Genomic DNA, 19,836 nt, shown 5'->3' with positions numbered 1-19,836 from the left:
CCTAAATGCATCTCAAACAAAGACACTGAGCCAACTAAGACCATTAAGGATACAACCAACTCTGCCACATTGAAGGCTTTGAATCAACAAACTTTGATACAGGCAATGGTCAAACAAGCAGTTAAGGAATCCCTGGAGGAACTGCTTTCGGGAGAAATTAAATATCTTAAGGATACGTGTTCTGTGAAAAGTAATTTTGCCACGTATTTATGTCATGTTGGATAAAAACAAGTGGCTGACATAATGGGACAGGACTTGGGACGTGCATCCCTGTTTTGGATCCTCCTGATTTGAGAATTTGAGTTCCTACCAGACAAGCTATAGACTTCCCGACTTGAGGGAGGTTACTCTTTTTGTTTATTTTATTGTTAAACCCCAGCTGTCAGAGTTTGTTCAGAAATATGTATAATGGTGCGCAAATATTTTTTCCTGTTTGTATTGAACAGGTGTTTTTTAAATGTATTTTCTTGTTGGTTTTTGTCATACACTTATCCATACATTCTATATGACAAAGGTTTTTAATGAACCGTGAGCTCATCTTAATGTTGTTAAATTCCCATGGTTGAAATTCCGCTATCAAGTGTACCAAATGCTTAGAATACATCAGATGTAAATACGTTGATATTGCCCTAATACAAGAAACCCACCTAAAACATTCTGATGTCTATAGAATCCAAAACAGATACTTTAAATGTGTTGCTCACTTCTTAGCCACTAACAAAACGAAAGGTGTTTTAATATGTGGAAGGACCACCAGAGGGCAGGCTGGGCTCACGGATAGTACCCCAACAAGGCATGGGAGACAAAGTAACCAGAGGCAATTAAGCACAGCTGACGATACTAATGACATACTCTCCTTCCCCTATAAGAGAGAGAATGGAACCAGCACAGGGACGAGGGGAAAACTATCTCTGGAAGATAGAGAGAGATAGATAGAGATAGAGATAGAGATAGAGATAGAGATAGAGATAGAGATAGAGATAGAGATAGAGATAGAGATAGAGATAGAGAGAGAGAGAGAGAGAGAGAGAGAGAGAGAGAGAGAGAGAGAGAGAGAGAGAGAGAGAGAGAGGATCCAGGAAGAACCACTAAGACGGTGACAGTCCCGTGACTTTTGATTGTGTTCCTGTTTCATCTGGAGAAGAAGATGTATGTTTTTCCTTGGAAGATTTTCATTGATTATGTTGGAGTGTTTGTGTTGACCAAATGCCCTCAATAGAGAACTGTGTTCAATCAAGAAAACCTACTCCTGACTCGTTTATTCCACCTTCCCGCTTTAGAGTGACGCCCAATTACTTTGTCTGCTCACAAATATTATTTGATAGAAAACTGTGTTCAGGTTGAGGCTTCTGATAATGATGATACAGAACGTTTTGTATTTGTAACTATGGTTATAAATCACTCTAAGATGTGTCGTGACTTTACTTTCATTAATCTGATGACTGTTATTTATTTAATCAACTATGTTTAATTGTTACCCGATTAAATTAATCATGTAACAATGAACTTATTATGATTTGGGGCACCACAGAAGAGGTTGTTTAAAGAGCTACCATCTCCCGAATTAATCTCTATAAAGGTATATCTATTTCATCATTAAACAGTCATCTTCTCATCATTCTGAACAGTCATAACCGTATCACCTGCAAAAACCCTTAAGCATTAATACAACAGAACTCAATCTGTTTGCAAAGATACTTGTCATCAGATTGGAACTGCTTGTAGGAAATCTAATTAGCTATGATTAAACTGGGTTTATAAAGGGTAATTTAACCTCAGACAATATTAGATGTGTATATATCATGAGTCCGAAAACGACCTAGTCCTTGCTGCACCTTTTAGTTTGGATGCAGAAAAATCCTTTGATCGGCTAGAATGGAACTATTTATGGTGTGTTTCGGAGTTCTGTGGTTTTGGTAAAGAATTTATCTCCATGTTACAAACATTGTATTCTGCATCCCAAGCAGTTTTCTAGACAGGAAAAATTATATCTAAGACAACGTTCCACAAAACAAGGATGTCCATTATCACCAATGCTCTTTGCCCTGTCTTTGGAGCCCCTTGCCCAAGCGATTAGATTGAACCCACTTATTTCACCCATCAATATTAAAAGGTACTCTGCATAAATTGTCCCTCTATGTTGATGATGATATTGTATTTCTCAGATCTCAATTTACCTTCCACAGATTCTGAAATGATTTACTCTGTTCGGTTAATTTTCTGGATATAAAAAAACAGGGAAATCTATACTGGTGCCCCTTAATAGCCCTGCGAAATTAATTACTTTGCATACTGCATTCTCCAGTGCAGTGGCATGAGGCAGACTTTATTTATTTGGGCATATGCATACCCACCATATTTACAGAGGGAACTATGTAAAACTAAAAGAGGAGATCACCCCTGATTTGCAGAGATGGCCCTATCTTAAAATCTCATTACAAGGTAAGATTTCTATTAAAAAAATGAATGTACTCGGTCGACAAAATTGTATTTCTCTATGTTGTCTATATCTCCTCTGACAAAATACTTTGAGGAATTAAAGTCATGACCTCAAAGTTTATTTAGAATGATAAAAAGTCACACATTCGATATGATACTCTTACGCGGTTAAAGGGATTAGGAGGTTCATTTCTTCGAGATTACAAATTACATTACTGATCTTTCCAAATAAAATCCTTGAGAGTATTCTGCAATGATTCTATTGCAGCTTCTTGGAGAGACATAGAGGAAGCACTTGTTGCACTGCATAGACTTACATATAAAAAAAAAATCCGGTATCAAGGTAAAAACAGCATTCAAAAAATGTGGTTAAATTATTTCCAACTCACTACAAATATGGTACTACGCTGAGAAACATATAGGCAACACTAAGAAGTTCTGTGAATCTTCTTCTATATTGCATAACCATAACCTGCTGACAAACAATAAACCTTTTGTGTACCCATTGTGGGCGGAGAAGGGTAACATGTTTTGGGAATGTCCTGTGGTGTCCCAATTCTGGTCACATGTTCCACAGTTCCTTACAAAAATTATGGGTTTCCCTGTAAACAAAGATGCACTTTTATTTTTGTTCAATGATGACTCTTCATTTGTACTGCAACTGGTTCAGAAATAAATAATTTATGCGGGGTTAAAACAGTTATGATTAGTGCTTGGATTACCCCTCCAATCCTCTTGACTCAAACATGTTCATCATATTTTCAAGATATTGTTCGTATAGAGCGATCAGTGGCCGTGATAAACAAAGCTTGGGCAAATACAGTTAATGCATGGGGATGTATAATGTACATCTCTATCAGATATCAACAACTCTTGACCAAGCTATGGACCTACACTACATGGTAAGAGAATGGGGGGATGACATTTTCTTTCCTGAGAATAATATTGTAAACCCTACTTCCTTCCTGACATATGTGTACTCAATTAATGGGCTCCTGACAGTATGTAAATAGTTGTATTGTATTTTAGTGTTGTCATGTCAGCAAATACTTGTAATGTAATCCTGCCTTGTATATTTTGTGTAATATGAAATAAAATAAAATGTTGATCGCAAAAATAATAAAGAAACCGTCACAGGGAAGCTCATCTGTGTGCTCGTCGTCCTCAACAGGGTTTTGTCCTGACTGGAGTTTGGCGTTGTAACTGACTTCAGTGGGCAAATGCTCTCCTTTATGGCCACTGGCATAGAAGGTGATAGACTACATATTTGTGTGCTCTTCACGGATGAATCCCGGTTTCAACTGTACCAGGCAGATGGCCGACAGCGTATGGCATCTGGTGGGTGAGCAGTTTGCTGATGTTAACATTGTGAAGAGTGTCCCATGGTTGCGGGGTTTTATGGTATGGGAAGGCATAAGCTACGGACAAATGAACAAAACTGCATTTCATAGATGGTAATTTGAATGCACAGAGTTACCGTGACGAGATCCTGAGGCCCATTGTCGTGCCATTCATCCTCCGCCATCACCTTGTGTTTCAATGCACGGCCCATGTCACAAGGATCTGTACACAATTTCTGGAAGCTGAAAATGTCCCAGTTATTCCATGGCCTGCATACGAACCAGACATGTCACCCATTGAGCATGTTTGGGATGCTCTGGATTGACGTGTACCACAGGGTTTTCCAGTTCCTGCTAATATCCAGCAACTTCGCACAGCCACAGTCAACAGACTGATCAACTCTATGTGAAGGAGATGTGTCGCGTTGCCTAAAGGCAAATGGTGGTCCCACCAGATACTGACTGGTTTTCTGATCCACGCCTCTACCACGCCTCTTTTAAAGGTATCTGTGACCAACAGATGCATATCCGTATTCCCAGTCATGTAAAATCCATAGATTAGGGCCTAATGAATTTCTTAGAAATGACTGATTTTCTTATATGAACTGTAAGTCAGCCAAATTGTTGCATTTATATTTTTTGGGGGACAATAGAATCTAGATTGTATTGGGAGAAGGGGTAAAGAATATTGTCTCAACTGTATGTAGCCTTGTATGCTTTTTTCTGTTTCTTCCTCTCCTGAGGGCATTGGGCTCTCTTTTAACTGGAAACGTTTCCTGAAGCCTGTTCAGGGCTTCATCCGCTCTTGTGAACTCCATCCTCTGTGTTCCCTTCCATACCCATAGCACTCAGGGAATCAGAGTTGAGACCTCAAGTGACTGCCTGATCAGAATGAAATTCTTACGTTTTTTCTCAGTTTAGCAGACAGATCCTGGACAACTCAAATGGCCTGGCCATGGATTTTAATCTCCTTTCCCACAGTGCCTTCAGAATATTGACTTTGGTCTGATAGTTCCACAGCTTAAAGATTACCATGCGAGGGTACAGTACTTAATGTTCTTCTGCTTCACACCGGTCCGATGGCATTGCTCCAGATCCTCAAGTGATACATCCACGCTAAGCTCCTCCGATATCAGCTTGATCATGTAGCTGGAAAGGTCTCCTTTTCCTCGTCTTCCAGTAGGGACAATATTCTCATATTGTTTTGTCTCATTTGTCTCATTTATTTTTATATCATCCATACATTTGGCTAAAGGACTCTATTAGGACATTTGTCTAATGTGCCCTGCCTAGGGCGATCCTACTTAAATGGTGTGTTGCTTAAGTCCTCACTCTCATAAGGTACGTTTTTTTCCGTTATTCATATCACAAACAACTTTTACCAGTTGAATGTAAATGTAAATAATCAAATATAATAATTGTTTGTATTACAACTTTTCTTAAATTTTGTATTAAAACATGCAAACGAGCCACTATTCCATTAAATATGTGCATATTTGCATATCGTGCAAATATCTTTTTCTGGAGACTGGATGCCTACATTTTTGAGTTTCAATTTGTTAAAACACTCCAGGACCGGACTTGTCCAGCGCAGATTATGGATTAATACTTTAAAAAAAAATCTTAAATACTAAAGACATGCACGTAAAATGCATTGTTTGAGCATTTTTTCAAAGAAAATGTTATCTAGAATAAAAAATTATAACATATCAACAATGCCCTGTGGGTAAATCTGGAGAAAATATCTAAGGATAACCACACAATATTTGCTGAATGCAGATGCTTCTGAAGCTGAGAAAAATCAGTTGGCGTTGTGTGTCACGACTTCCGCCGAAGTCGCTCCCTCTCCTTGTTCGGGCGACGGTTCGGCTGTCGACGTCACCGGCTTTCTAGCTACCGCCGATCCATTTTTCATTTTCCATTTGTTCTGTCTTTGTCTTTCACACCTGGCTTCACTCAACCAATTACTTGTTTATTATTTAACCCTCTGTTCCCCATGTTTGGTTTGTGAGTGATTGTTCTTTGTACATCGGTCCTTTTTCTGGGCTCGTTATGTTGCTGTGAATTTTTTGTATTTTGAGTAAAATACGCTGATTACTCAATTCTGTTGTCCTGCGCCTGACTCTCTACACCAGCTACACACACAGGATCATTACAGTGTGGGACTGTTGGGAAATGGCAATTAAAGACAAGTACACTGAATTCGTAGTGCCAAACGCCTAATTAGACCCAATCACCCTCTCTTTAAAATAAATTACTAAATATAGTCCAGTTTGTAACACTCTCTGTGAAATGGGCTTTTACATTATGCTTAATTGAATGCAGTGAGCTTTAAAATGATTGATGAATGTCCATTTTAAAGTGGTTAAAATGCATAAAAATGTTGATGACAGTAGTGTGATAAAATAAAGAAAATATACTTTTTTAAAATAATGGACCAAAACACCAACAAATCTCAAAATTGATAGGTAGATGCAAAAAGGTCATTTCAGCCAGTTGTGCCTGGCATTAATATAAATTGTTGATTACTTATAAGGTCATAAGGCCCAGGGGCATCACCTTAGGGAGGCCTACAGTGCTGACCTGGAGACCTCTGGGAAAGCAGCTAGGGAAGCAGAAGCTGTAACAGTTATAGGGTCTCAGGAACCCACGCTAACAGACCAAAGATTGGTATTAACTCAGGCCCGACACTAGAGATTCTAGTATAAGTCCTCATCACATCCACCATTGCGTGTGTGTGCTTACGAAAGTAGTAAGAGCACATGCCACGGGCAATGAAACCAAGGATCATGGTAGCATTCAAAATACTGTCAGGCATTGTCCATGAGCGGGACTGATTATCAGGCCGTGATTAAGAAGACTAAGATCAACGACCATCTGTCCCTCAAAGAATTTGGTCTTGAGCAGTAGGTTCAAGAGTGCGCTTCACATCGCTTCGCAATTTCAATCTCTGTGTCCAGCCTATCCCTGGGGAGCTGGTACAGCGCTAGGTCTTCTATGTGGACAATTAGTCCCTCTGGCTCATTAACAAAGACTGTCTAGTTTGGAATGGCATGTTGGGTGATTGAGTCATGACGGTCCTACAGGAGGTCATGGAATTGGAGGTGCAGTGAAGGCTGCTGAGGAGTGGAGAGCTCATTATAATGTCTGGAACGGAACAAATGGAATGGCATCAAACAGATGGAGACCATGTATTTGATACCCTTCCACCTATACTCCAGCCATTACCATGAGCCCGTCGTCCCCAATTAAGATGCCACCAACCTTCTGTGCGGAGGTGAATGGTGTGTTAACAAGCCACATGTCTCTACCATCTCCACCTAAATGGTGGTCACATTATCCCTGGTTGTCAGTCTTGCACGGCAGCGCTCATCACTGGATAAGGGTTTAAGAATAGTGTCTTGGAAATTCTTTCCCACATGTTGCAACCTAAGTGACTGGGCCTTCAGCTGTTGTTGGATTAGGGCCAGCTCATCTGTTAGTTCTCTAACATTCTTTTTGACAGTGGCCAGCCTGACTGTATTGATGGCAGTGGTACCTAAAAAGAGGAGTGTCCCTACCGCTGCCCCTATTGAGAGTAAAACTCAAAAGAATCGCGTCTGGGCTCTGCTAATCCTGGTGAATTTTTTAAGTTGTGCCAACATGTGATCGGTGTCTAGCAGGGCATGCTTAAAGGAAAAATCCACCCAAAACCACTCATTCCTTTAATTTATAGTGCCAAATAACACTAATATGTGAGAACAATAGTGTTTGTGAACAAATTTTTCATTTTAGCATTACAACAAGGTTGGTAGCAATATGAAACATTGTTGTAGCTCAAGTCGACCACAAAATCCACAATGCAATGCTCTTTCTAAGGACTGGCTGGCTAGCTAGCTAGCAAGCAAACATAGCTACACACAATAATAGCAAAGACAATATCAGCATGTAAAGTAGCTAGTTGACTGTAAAATCGCCTAAACAATCCCACCATGTTCAATCGACAGATTGATGTGCCTCACAGAGTGGAGCCTGATATTCGCATCGGCAGATATACTTTTGAGGAGATGGGAAACATTGCCCATGCTACGCCAATGGGCCGCACGGTGCATACTGAGCGATTCTGGGACAAGGAGCGCTCTTCTTCAAGGAGTGAATGGGAATCTATTGGGTGCTAGCTCAAAAACACAACATTAGCACATATTTCGTCAACAAGAAGTACAACATAACAAATCTTTTCAGAGATCTGACATAATTAACTTGCTATCTGTAATATCCTAAAGCTTTGAAATCGTGACATTATGTATTTTCAAGGAAAATAGGCATGTTTCACAACATATACACTGACTATGAGAAGATCTATCAGGGGGATAGGGCTGCTAAGCTAATAGTCATGCAATCTCTTCTCAAAGTCAGTGTATATGTTGAGAAACATGTCTATTTTCCCCTTAAAGATGGTGCCGACAGAGAGGGCAGTCTCGCTTCTAGTCCTTAGGAAACTTTGCAGTATTTTGTTTTTTATGTATTATTTCTTACATTGTTAGCCCAGAAAATCTTAAGGGTTATTATATACAGCCGGGAAGAACTATTGGATATCAGAGCGATGTCAACTTACAAGCACTACAACCAGGAATACGACTTTCCCGAAGCAGATTCTTTGTCTGCACCACCCAGGGCATTTAAACTGATTCCAGAGGCCTACCAAAAACTACCCCGCCGGAGAAGAGGGAGACAGAACGGTTTTCTGGTCAGACTTCGTATGCGCGCACACCACCCACACCACCCACACCACCCATTACTCGCTAATGTCCCATCTCTAGACAACAAGGTAGACCAAAATAGGGCAAGGGTTGCTTTCCATAGAGACATCAGGGATTGTAACATACTCAGTTTCACAGAAACATGGCTTTCTCGGGATATGCTGTCGGAGTCGGTATAGCCACCTGGATTCTCAGTGTGTCGCACCGACAGGAATAAGCATCTCTCCAGGAAGAAGAAGAAGGGTGTATGTTTCATGATTAAACACTCATTGTGTAATTGTAACAACATACAGGAACCCAAGTATTTTTGTCCATCTGACCTAGAATTCCTCACAATCAAATGTCGACCGTATTATCTCCCAAGAGAATTCTCTTTACTTATTGTCACAGCCGTGTATATCCCCCCCTCAAGCCGATACCACGACGGCCCTCACGGAACATGACTGGACATTTTGCAACCTGGAAACCATAGATCCTGAGGCTGCATTTATTGTAGCTGGGGATTTTAACAAAGCAAATTTGAGAACAAGGCTACCTCAATTCTAGCAGCACATCGACTGTAACACTCACACTCGAAAAACACTGGACCACTGTTACTCTAACTTCCGCAATGCATATAAGGCCCTCCCCGCCCTCCTTTCTGCAAATCTGACCACTACTCCATTTTGCTCCTCCTTTCCTATAGGCAGAAACTCAAACAGGAAGTTCACGGACTAAGGACTATTCTGGTCTGACCAATCGGAATCCACGCTTCAAGATTGTTTTGATCACATAGATTGGGATATGTTCCGGGTAGCCTCAGAGAATAATATTGATGTTTCCTCTGATTCGGTGAGTGAGTTTATAAGGAAGTGTATAGGAGATGTTGTACCCACTGTGACTATTAAAACCTACCCTAACCAGAAATAGTGGACAGATGGCGGCATCGCGCAAAACTGAAAGTGAAAACCACTGAATTTAACCATGGAAAGGTGACTGGGAATATGGCCGAATACAAACAGTGTAGTTATTCTCTCCGCAAGGCAGTCAAACAAGTGAAATGCCAGTATAGAGACAAAGTGGATTCTCAATTCAACGGCTCAGACACAAGACATATGTGGCAGGATCTGCAGACAGTCACAGACTACAAAAGAAAAACCAGCCACGTCAAGGACACCGACGTCTTGCTTCCAGACAAACTAAACACCTTCTTTGCCCGCTTTGAGGATAATACAGTGCCACCGACACGGCCCGCTAAAAAGGACTGTGGGCTCTCCTTCTCCAAGGCCAAAGTGAGTAAGACATGTAAATGTGTTAACCCTCGCAAGGCTGCCGGCCCAAACGCCAGCATAGCCGCATCCTCAGAGCATGTGCAGACCAGCTAGCTGGTGTGTTAATGGATATATTCAATCTCTCCCTATCCCAGTCTGCTGTCCCCACATGCTTCAATATGGCCACCATTGTTCATGTACCCAAGAATGCAAAGGTAATTGAACTTCTATCATCATGAAGAACATTCAGAGACAAGTCAAGGATCATATCACCTCCACCTTACATATCACCCTAGACCCACTTCAATTTGCTTACTGCCCCAATAGGTCCACAGACGACGCAATCACCATCACACTGCCCTATCCCATCTGGACAAGAATAATTCCTATGCAAGAATGCTGTTCATTGACTAAAGGTCCGCATTCAGCATCATAGTACCCTCGAAGCTCATCATTAAACTTGAGGCCCTGGGTCTCAACTCCATCCTGCGCAATTGGGTGCTGGACTTCCTGACGGTAGGAAACAACAACACCACTTTGCTGATCCTCAACACTGGGGCACCATAATGGTGCGTGCTCAGCCCCCTCCCGTACTCCCTGTTCACCCATGACTGTGTGGCCATGAAAACCTCCAACTCAATCAAGTTTGCAGACGACACAACAGTATTAGACTTCATTGCCAAAAATGACGAGACAGGTGAGGGCTGTCGGAGTTGGTGTCAGGAAAATAACCTCTCACTAAACATCAACAACACAAAGGAGATGATTATGGACTTCAGGAAACAGCAGAGGGAGCACCCCCCAATCCAAATTGACGGTACAGCAGTGGAGAAGGTGGAAGGTTTTAAGTTCCCCGGCATACACATCACTGACAAACTGAAATGGTCCACCCACACAGACAGTGTGGTGAAGAAGGCATAACAGCGCCTCTTAAACCTCAGGAGACTGAAGAAAGAAATTTGTCTTGCCACCTAAAACCCTCACAAACCTTTACAGATGCACAATTGAGAGCATCCTGTCGGGCTGTATCACCGCCTGGCACGGCAACTGTACCGCCCACAACTGCAAGCCACTGCCTGTTCACCCCGCTACCATCCAGAAGGTGAGGTCAGTACAGGTGCATCAAAGCTGGGACCGAGAGACTGAAAAACAATTTCTATCTCAAGTCCATCAGACTGTTAAATAGCCAACACTAGCACAGAGAGGCTGCTGCCTACATAAATACTTGAAATCATTGGCCACTTTAATAAATGGAACACTAGTCACTTTAATAATGCCACTTTAATAATGTTTACATATCTTGCATTACTCATCTCATATGTAAATACTCTATTCTATAATATCTATTGCATCTTAGCCTATGCCGCTCTGTCATTGCTCATCCATATTCCATTCCTTTACTTAGATCTGTGTGTATTAGGTATTTGTTGTGGAATTGTTAGATATTACTTTTTAGATATTGCTGCACTGTCGGAACTAGAAGCACAAGCATTTCACTACACTCGCAATAACCTCTGCTAACCGTGTGTATGTGACCAATAACATTTGATTTGATTTGAGCAACCGTGTGACGCAGCATGACAACGTTAACGCGATTGGTCAACTGTCTGCTGGGTGGTGCATTATACATTCCTTCATTCTGTGGATTCCTATCTCCTTTCCATAACATCTCTGGCAACTGGACTATGCAATGCACCCTGGACTGAAGAGGCAGACAAATATGAAAAATGTGCAAGACGCTCCTTTAAAATGAAACATTTCTCGAGGTAGGAATATTGCAAAAATATGGTCCATGGCTCATTCGAAAAAATACACCCTCCCGTTAAGGCATATGCCGGTATTGAAATCTGACATGTATGATAGACGTTTTCGCTATCTAAAAGTCATCCTATTAACTTCCAGTGTAGTGAGAGCGACTAAAAGGGTGAACCTTTAACTGCTTGTCCGGTCCAATCAGTCCCAGCCCAACTCAAGTGTGCGCTGGGGGGAATGTGTTTGTGGTACACGTTCTCAGCGTCTATGCGGATGTACACTCTCTGGTTCGCAGCGCAGGAAGATATCCACTGGGGATCCGCTTGTTAGTACATATGGTTGTTTGGATTCGACAAGGACGCAGAGTGCAAGGTTCAGCCAAAGGAATCCCATCCTAATCTGGATTGAATTCCAGGGATAAAATACACTCTTGCGTTGTAAGGGTTCTCTGTTGTTAGGGTGCTCACCATGCTCAAAGGGATATTCAATGTCTGCTTTTTATAGGTGCCCTTCTTTGCGGCAGGTAGCCCAGTGGTTAGAGCGTTGGGCCAGTAACTGAAAGGTTGCTGGATCAAATCCCCGAGGTTGACAAGGTAAAAATCTGTCGTTCTACCCCTGAACAATGCAGTTAACCCACTGTTCACCGGTAGGCCGTCATTGTAAATTTGTTCTTAACTGACTTGCCTAGTAAAATAAAAAAATATATAAAAAATTGCGAGACATTGGAAAACCTCCCTGGTCTTTGTGATTGAATCTGTGTTTCACTGTTCGACAGATGTCATGTGACTTGTTAAGCAAATTTTGCCTCCTGAACTTATTTAGGCTTGCAATAACAACGTGGTTGAATAATCATTGACTCAAGACATTTCATCTTTTCATTTGTAATTCATTTTTAAACATTTCGACAAACATAATTCCACTTGACATTATCGGATATTGTGTGTAGGCCAGTGACACAAAAGTTGAATCCATTTTAAATTCAGGCTGTAGCACAACAAAATGTGGAAGAAGTCAATGGGTGTGCATACTTTCTGAAGGCTCTGTATGTTGTTAGAATTTTGATATCACAAACAGAATTAGCGTCATAAGCAGTTTTAAGTGGAAACAAAAATTTCTGCCACACCCCTCATTCACCGGCAGTCATTAACTTTCATTTATCTTCCCATAGAGTTACATTCAGGTAAGACATTTTGATTCCTATATGGTATCAGAAACAGCAAATTCTGAGGTTTCCAAAACACGTACCTTCATCAAGTAACTCTCGAAATTAAAGAAATGAACTCTATTTAAAAACTTTTTCCAATATTAACCGCTGTTCCATGCCCTCCACATGTGAGGCAGCAGATTGCCTACAGTAACATAAACTTATAAAAATGCCATTGTGTTCTATGATTTATTTATTTTTTACCAAAGACCTTTAGAAACACAAGCAAAATATAATTTTTCTGATAGCATAAATGAAACGTATATATTAGACTGTTCCAATTTGTTGCAGTCAAAGTGACTGTTCATTGCCTCAAAGTGGGGTCCCTTGAGGCCCGGCTTCTCTAGTGTTTCTTTCTCTCTATCTCTCCTCTGCTCTCTCTCCCCATTATCCTCTCTCTCTCTCTCTCTCTCTCCCTCGCCCGCTCCCTCCCTCCGAAGCCAGTAGATGTGTTGGATCTCTGTCCTTGCTGCTGATATGGCGAGGCCATTCATCAGAAAAGACGCACACACGCGCAAAAGCACTCACACAAAAACCAAACTTTTCACTAATGCGCGCTTCCCGCTCCCTTGCTTCCTCCTCTAACCCAGACCAACTGAGACATCCCTCCCTCCCATCACCCTCGTCTCCCCACCTTTGACTACTTTTATCCAATTTATTCTAACTCTTCCTTTGTCCCTTTGAAATCCCGAATCAATGAGAGAACATTAGGATGAAAAGAGAGAAAAGAAAAGTACACTCACATGTACCAGTTGTGCTTCTGAATCTGTTCTAACTGTAGGAGAGAAAGAAAGGAGAAATGTAAACACACAAACCATTTACACATACACAAGCCATTTACGCATACACAAGTCTGGTCATTTTCATCCGGGCACCCAGTAGCAAAATGCTTTAAAACGTTTTGGAAAACTAAAATGTGCATTTCTTATTGGACAAGTAGCTCCCTGTTTCAGACTGTTGCCTAAAAAACACTAGCCATTTCATGAGTAAATCAAACAAAATTATCACAACATTATCGATTTTAAAATACAATACAATATTATAGTTTTTCTCAATTGCTAAAACACTAAAACCCATTGACTGAACAAAGACTCATTTAGCTAATTATGCAGTCTGTTGTCAATACCTTAAACCATTTCACATGGTAAAACACAATTTGCAGATCTCACTTACAATTTTCAGCAAAACTCTAAACACATTCTCATTCTCAAAACACATTCTGCACTCTAATGCACATGTCATCCATACTGGTAAACACAAGTGGCAACAATCAAATACAGTGCCTTGCGAAAGTATTCGGCCCCCTTGAACTTTGCGACCTTTTGCCACATTTCAGGCTTCAAACGTAAAGATATAAAACTGTATTTTTTTGTGAAGAATCAACAACAAGTGGGACACAATCATGAAGTGGAACGACATTTATTGGATATTTCAAACTTTTTTAACAAATCAAAAACTGAAGAATTGGGCGTGCAAAATTATTCAGCCCCCTTAAGTTAATACTTTGTAGCGCCACCTTTTGCTGCGATTACAGCTGTAAGTCGCTTGGGGTATGTCTCTATCAGTTTTGCACATCGAGAGACTGACATTTTTTCCCATCCCTCCTTGCAAAACAGCTCGAGCTCAGTGAGGTTGGATGGAGAGCATTTGTGAACAGCAGTTTTCAGTTCTTTCCACAGATTCTCGATTGGATTTAGGTCTGGACTTTGCCATTCTAACACCTGGATATGTTTATTTTTGAACCATTCCATTGTAGATTTTGCTTTATGTTTTGGATCATTGTCTTGTTGGAAGACAAATCTCCGTCCCAGTCTCAGGTCTTTTGCAGACTCCATCAGGTTTTCTTCTAGAATGGTCCTGTATTTGGCTCCATCCATCTTCCCATCAATTTTAACCATCTTCCCTGTCCCTGCTGAAGAAAAGCAGGCCCAAACCATGATGCTGCCATCACCATGTTTGACAGTGGGCATGGTGTGTTCAGGGTGATGAGCTGTGTTGCTTTTACGCCAAACATAACGTTTTGCATTGTTGCCAAAAAGTTCAATTTTGGTTTCATCTGACCAGAGCACCTTCTTCCACATGTTTGGTGTGTCTCCCAGGTGACTTGTGGCAAACTTTAAACTACACTTTTTATGGATATCTTTAAGAAATGGCTTTCTTCTTGCCACTCTTCCATAAAGGCCAGATTTGTGCAATATACGACTGATTGTTGTCCTATGGACAGTCTCCCACCTCAGCTGTAGATCTCTGCAGTTCATCCAGAGTGATCATGGGCCTCTTGGCTGCATCTCTGATCAGTCTTCTCCTTGTATGAGCTGAAAGTTTAGAGGGACGGCCAGGTCTTTGTAGATTTGCAGTGGTCTGATACTCCTTCCATTTCAATATTATCGCTTGCACAGTGCTCCTTGGGATGTTTAAAGCTTGGGAAATCTTTTTGTATCCAAATCCGGCTTTAAACTTCTTCACAACAGTATCTCGGACCTGCCTGGTGTGTTCCTTGTTCTTCATGATGCTCTCTGCGCTTTTAACGGACCTCTGAGACTGTCACAGTGCAGGTGCATTTATACGGAGACTTGATTACACACAGGTGGATTGTATTTATCATCATTAGTAATTTAGGTCAACATTGGATCATTCAGAGATCCTCACTGAACTTCTGGAGAGAGTTTGCTGCACTGAAAGTAAAGGGGCTGAATAATTTTGCATGCCCAATTTTTCAGTTTTTGATTTGTTAAAAAAGTTTGAAATATCCAATAAATGTCGTTCCACTTCATGATTGTGTCCCACTTGTTGTTGATTCTTCACAAAAAAATACAGTTTTATATCTTTATGTTTGAAGCCTGAAATGTGGCAAAAGGTCGCAAAGTTCAAGGGGGCCGAATACTTTCGCAAGGCACTGTATGTCATTGATTGAACACAACCACTCAAAATTGATTTAACCTGTTTCAAATGATGCGACACAACCAATATAAGCCAGTTCAGAGAGCAAACAGGTTGTTGAAGGTGGGAAGGTGAAAGTCTGAGAATGGATACTGTAGTACAGTGCAGTAGGCTGTATACTGTAAAATGGACACATTTTATGGCCCTGAACATTGTGCATTCCATTTATTAACAGTACTGACTGCTCAATAGATTTTGACTGGTTGCAGGTTCATATCAACAAAGAACAAGAATTACAGTATCACAGAGACAAAGGACACATTTGTGAGATGCAGGGTACAGTACTGTAAAAATAGGGGTACAAGGAGGAGGAAGAACCAAAAACAAAATTGCAAAGAGCAAAGCAGAGTAGTAATTTCTGATCAATTTTGAGCTACTATGATAGAACATGTTTTCGTTCATCAAAAGACAATGACGGAAAAATATGAATATTTTTTTAGATTAAAAATGTACTTCTCCCTGAGAATTGTATGTTTTGAGCAATGTGTTTTCTATTTTTCGGTGTATTGTTTACTGACTGCTTGAGAGTGTATATCATTTTGATCACTTTGTTTATGATTTGAGAGCAGTGTTTGATTTTGAACACAGGTAAAACTGTTTTGAGGCGAATGTTTCATTTTGCAAGAGGAGTCAGAGGTTTGTAAATAGTGCTTGAAGATGAGGTTTTGTGTTTAATGTTTTCAGGAAATGGAGCAAGGTTTCAGAAATTGTGTTTTAGCAATTGAGAAAAACTGTAATATTAAACAGTAATGGCAGATGGAGATGGAGATGGCAGGTCTCTTGATCTATCCCAGCCCTACAGCTATATATATGTAAATAAATAAATGTGAGAGAGAGAGAGAGAGAGAGAGAGAGAGAGAGAGAGAGAGAGAGAGAGAGAGAGAGAGAGAGAGAATGAAGTCAGACCAGAGCATTATACACAGTCATACACACTGCTCTAACCCTGCCAAGCCCTCTGGCTCAAAAGTGGTCTCTATTTCATTCACTATTTCTCTCTCTCTCTCTGTGCTGGTGAGCAGTGCCATGAGTTGGCCTCTGCCCAGTACCCCGTGGGCAGAAAGACTACAGCTCATTGTCTGAGAGGACTATGAGAAAGAGCTAAACAGAGAAGAAAACAATAAAAAGAAAAGAAGACAACCCATAGAATGAACCCAAGGTGTGACCGGTGCAGTGGACTATGAATGTCATTGTCAATATGAATTGCTTTTTCGTCTGATTCTCTGTGCCCTTATAGCAATTGCTGCTGCCATAGACTTTAAAGAGGACATAGTTCAATATAGCAACTTGCTATTCTAAGGTTTCAGATCAAGGTACCTATTAAGTAATCTCTCAAGGAACTTGTTGCTTTCCCTCACAAAGTGATCGAATCCAAAGATTTGTGAGTGTGTGTGTGCCGTGCATGTGCGTGTGTGAGAGCGAACGAGAGAGAGTCTCAATGTTGAAGCACAAAGACAACCCTGAGAGGTGAATTGACAGTGCCTTTTTTATGGCCCCTCTGGAAGTATAGTCTTCTTGAATTTATATACGTTGAGTATGTGATTGACTAAGAGCATCTGGGTTCATTGGATTAACTGATTGATTTTGACCCTGCATTTCAAACTGAAATATTGTGTATGTGTGTGTGTCTGCTAATTCTCCTGTCGTCTTGATGAGGGTATTATTCCACCCATGATGAACCACTCTATGATATGATAGTCTAATAAGTCTGGAAGTCATACACAAACACTTAATTTGGGTGTACAGACAGACAGGATGAGATGATTGGAAGAGACGCTAGGATGTTTGCTTCAGGGCCAATTTAGATAATTTTAAATATAATTAAATCGAACTTCATTCATATATTTTGTATATATTTAAGTACGGTATATCTTAGATATAGGACAGACACTTCAGAACAAACTTCTTTCAGATTTCGGGAATGGACTATCTGCTGTTCCATGTAGTGAATACGTTGCTCATTGCATTTGTATGGGCTGTTTTGCAGTAAGGTCAAAAAATAACAGCCAAAACTTCAGCTGCAGAAAAGGAGGCTGGGTAATATACATTTTTTTGCACATGAGTTTTTGAAAGTATACTTGAAATATATTTTGTGGATATTTAAGTTAAATATACTTATTTTTTAAAGTACACTTAAACATTTTTTTTTTTAGATATGAAAAAGTATACTCTCTGCATGTTTCCTTATGTGGACTAAACAAGAGTTATCAATGTCAACTTTCTCTGAACTTCATAACACATTATTGGCACTGAAAGTACAGTACCTGGCAAAGTATTATCCCTTGTATTGTTACAATGTTCTTGGCAACAATCCAATAAAATAAAAAATATTAAAGATTGATTTAAATTAAATAAAAAATGTATAATTGTTCAGCTCCCTGATTTAATAAATGGTAGAAACAATTACAGAAATTAGTCTTCTTGGGTAAGTCTTTAAGAGCTGTACACACCTGGATTGTGCAATATTAGCCATTTATTATTTTCATAGTTCTTCAAGCACTGTCAAGATGTTGGGGATAATGTTTAGACAGCCATTTTCAAGTCTTGCCATAGATTTTCAAGCAGATTTAAAGATGTAAGTCAAAACTGTAACTTGGCCATTTAGGAACATTCAATGTTTTCTTGGTAAGCAGCTAGTGGAGATTTGAGATGTAGGTTAATGTCTTGCTGAAAGGTGAATTCCTCTCCCAGTGTCGATTGTAAAGCAGACTGAAGCAGGTTTTCCACAAGGATTTTGCCTGTGATTAGCTCCATCCCTGTTACAACTTCCGCCGAAGTTGGCTCCCCTGCCTGTTCGGCGGTGCTCGGCGGTCGTCGTCACCGGCCTACTAGCCACCACCGATCCCTTTTTCGTTGTCTGTTTGTTTTGTATTATTAGTTTCCCCTGTGTCCTTTTGTGTGTGCATTTCTCATATGCAATGGTTTTTAGTCTTTCTGTACGAGAAGACTAGTACAGCTGCTTTTTGTTGGGTGAATCGCCAAGGCGCCAAAAATGTGGAGGCAGAATAGTGTAAAAATGTTTGTGGGTAGCTTAGGCAAGCTCCCATAACAATTTTTTTTATATTTTGCGAAGCATACTAAAGGTGTGATATCTACCTTTTAGAACTTTTTTTTTTAGACACATTTATTTAATTAAAGTATTTAAAGTTTACCTGCCCTTGTTTTGTGCGGGATTAATTTTGTGTTACGTGTGTGCGTTAGTTAGGTGTGTTCGTGTTCTGGACCTGGCACCCTGTGTTTTGGGTGGTCCATATATTTCCGCGCCCTGTGTTGTGGGCTTGTTTGTTTGTGCTGGATTAAAGTGCACTTTTTCCCTGTGGAACTCTCTGCACTTGATTCCTTCCTCACACACCTAGTCCCGCGTGACAGAATCCCGCACTCCTACATGGAATCAGCAGGAGCAGCCGCACCTCCTCTCCCATGGAGGGGACTGTGCGATAGACCGCCTGGTGAACGCTGCACTTCCTAGGAGTCCCATGTACCCATTGTCCCAGGAGGAGACAGTAACTATGGAGACATATGTTGCTGAATCGCTTGGACAGAGGTACATTCGGCGCTCCGCATCACCCGTCTCCTCTAGCTTCTTTTTTGTGAAGAAGAAGGAGGGAGGTCTGCGTCCGTGCATTGATTATCGAGGTCTAAATTCTATCTCAGTGGGGTTTAGTTACCCACTACCTCTCATCGCTGCGGTGGTGGAATCATTTCACGGGGCGAGCTTCTTCACAAAACTGGAGTGCGTATAATCTGGTGCGTATCCGGGGAGGAGATGAGTGGAAAACCGCATTTAGTACTACATCTGGCCATTATGAGTTGAAAAATGGTCCAGCCGCCTTCCAATCCATTGAAGATGAGATTCTCCGAGACCTGCTCGGGCAGGGAGTGGTAGTGTACATAGATGACATCTTGATCTATTCTGCCACACACGCGGCGCGCGTGTCTCTGGTGCGTAAGGTACTTGGGCGACTGTTGGAGCATGATCTGTATTGCAAGGCCGAGAAATGTGTGTTCTTCAAACAGACCGTTTCGTTCCTGGGTTATCGTATTTCCACCTCCGGGGTGGTGATGGAGTGTGACGCCGTTACAGCCGTGTGTAATTGGCCGACTCCGACCACGGTGAAAGAGGTGCAGCTTTATCCGGGGTTTTGGTCAGGTGGCTGCTCCCATTACCTCACTGC

The 19,836-nt window shown here is 41.0% G+C and overlaps 1 protein-coding gene across 1 annotated transcript in view; it reads right to left on the bottom strand.

Annotated features, from left to right (window-relative positions):
• brsk2a (BR serine/threonine kinase 2a) overlaps positions 1 to 19,836 on the bottom strand; it is a 536,112-nt gene that overhangs the window by 69,907 nt on the left and 446,369 nt on the right. Inside the window, exon 9 of the mRNA XM_036949734.1 lies at positions 13,468 to 13,499. Coding sequence (XP_036805629.1) covers positions 13,468 to 13,499 — 32 coding nt within the window. The remainder of the gene's footprint in view (positions 1 to 13,467; positions 13,500 to 19,836) is intronic.

This window comes from Oncorhynchus mykiss, chromosome 2 (genome assembly GCF_013265735.2).
Source record: "Oncorhynchus mykiss isolate Arlee chromosome 2, USDA_OmykA_1.1, whole genome shotgun sequence".
In the NCBI taxonomy this organism is placed as follows: domain Eukaryota; kingdom Metazoa; phylum Chordata; class Actinopteri; order Salmoniformes; family Salmonidae; genus Oncorhynchus; species Oncorhynchus mykiss.
This window is presented reverse-complemented; position numbering and strand designations above follow the sequence as displayed.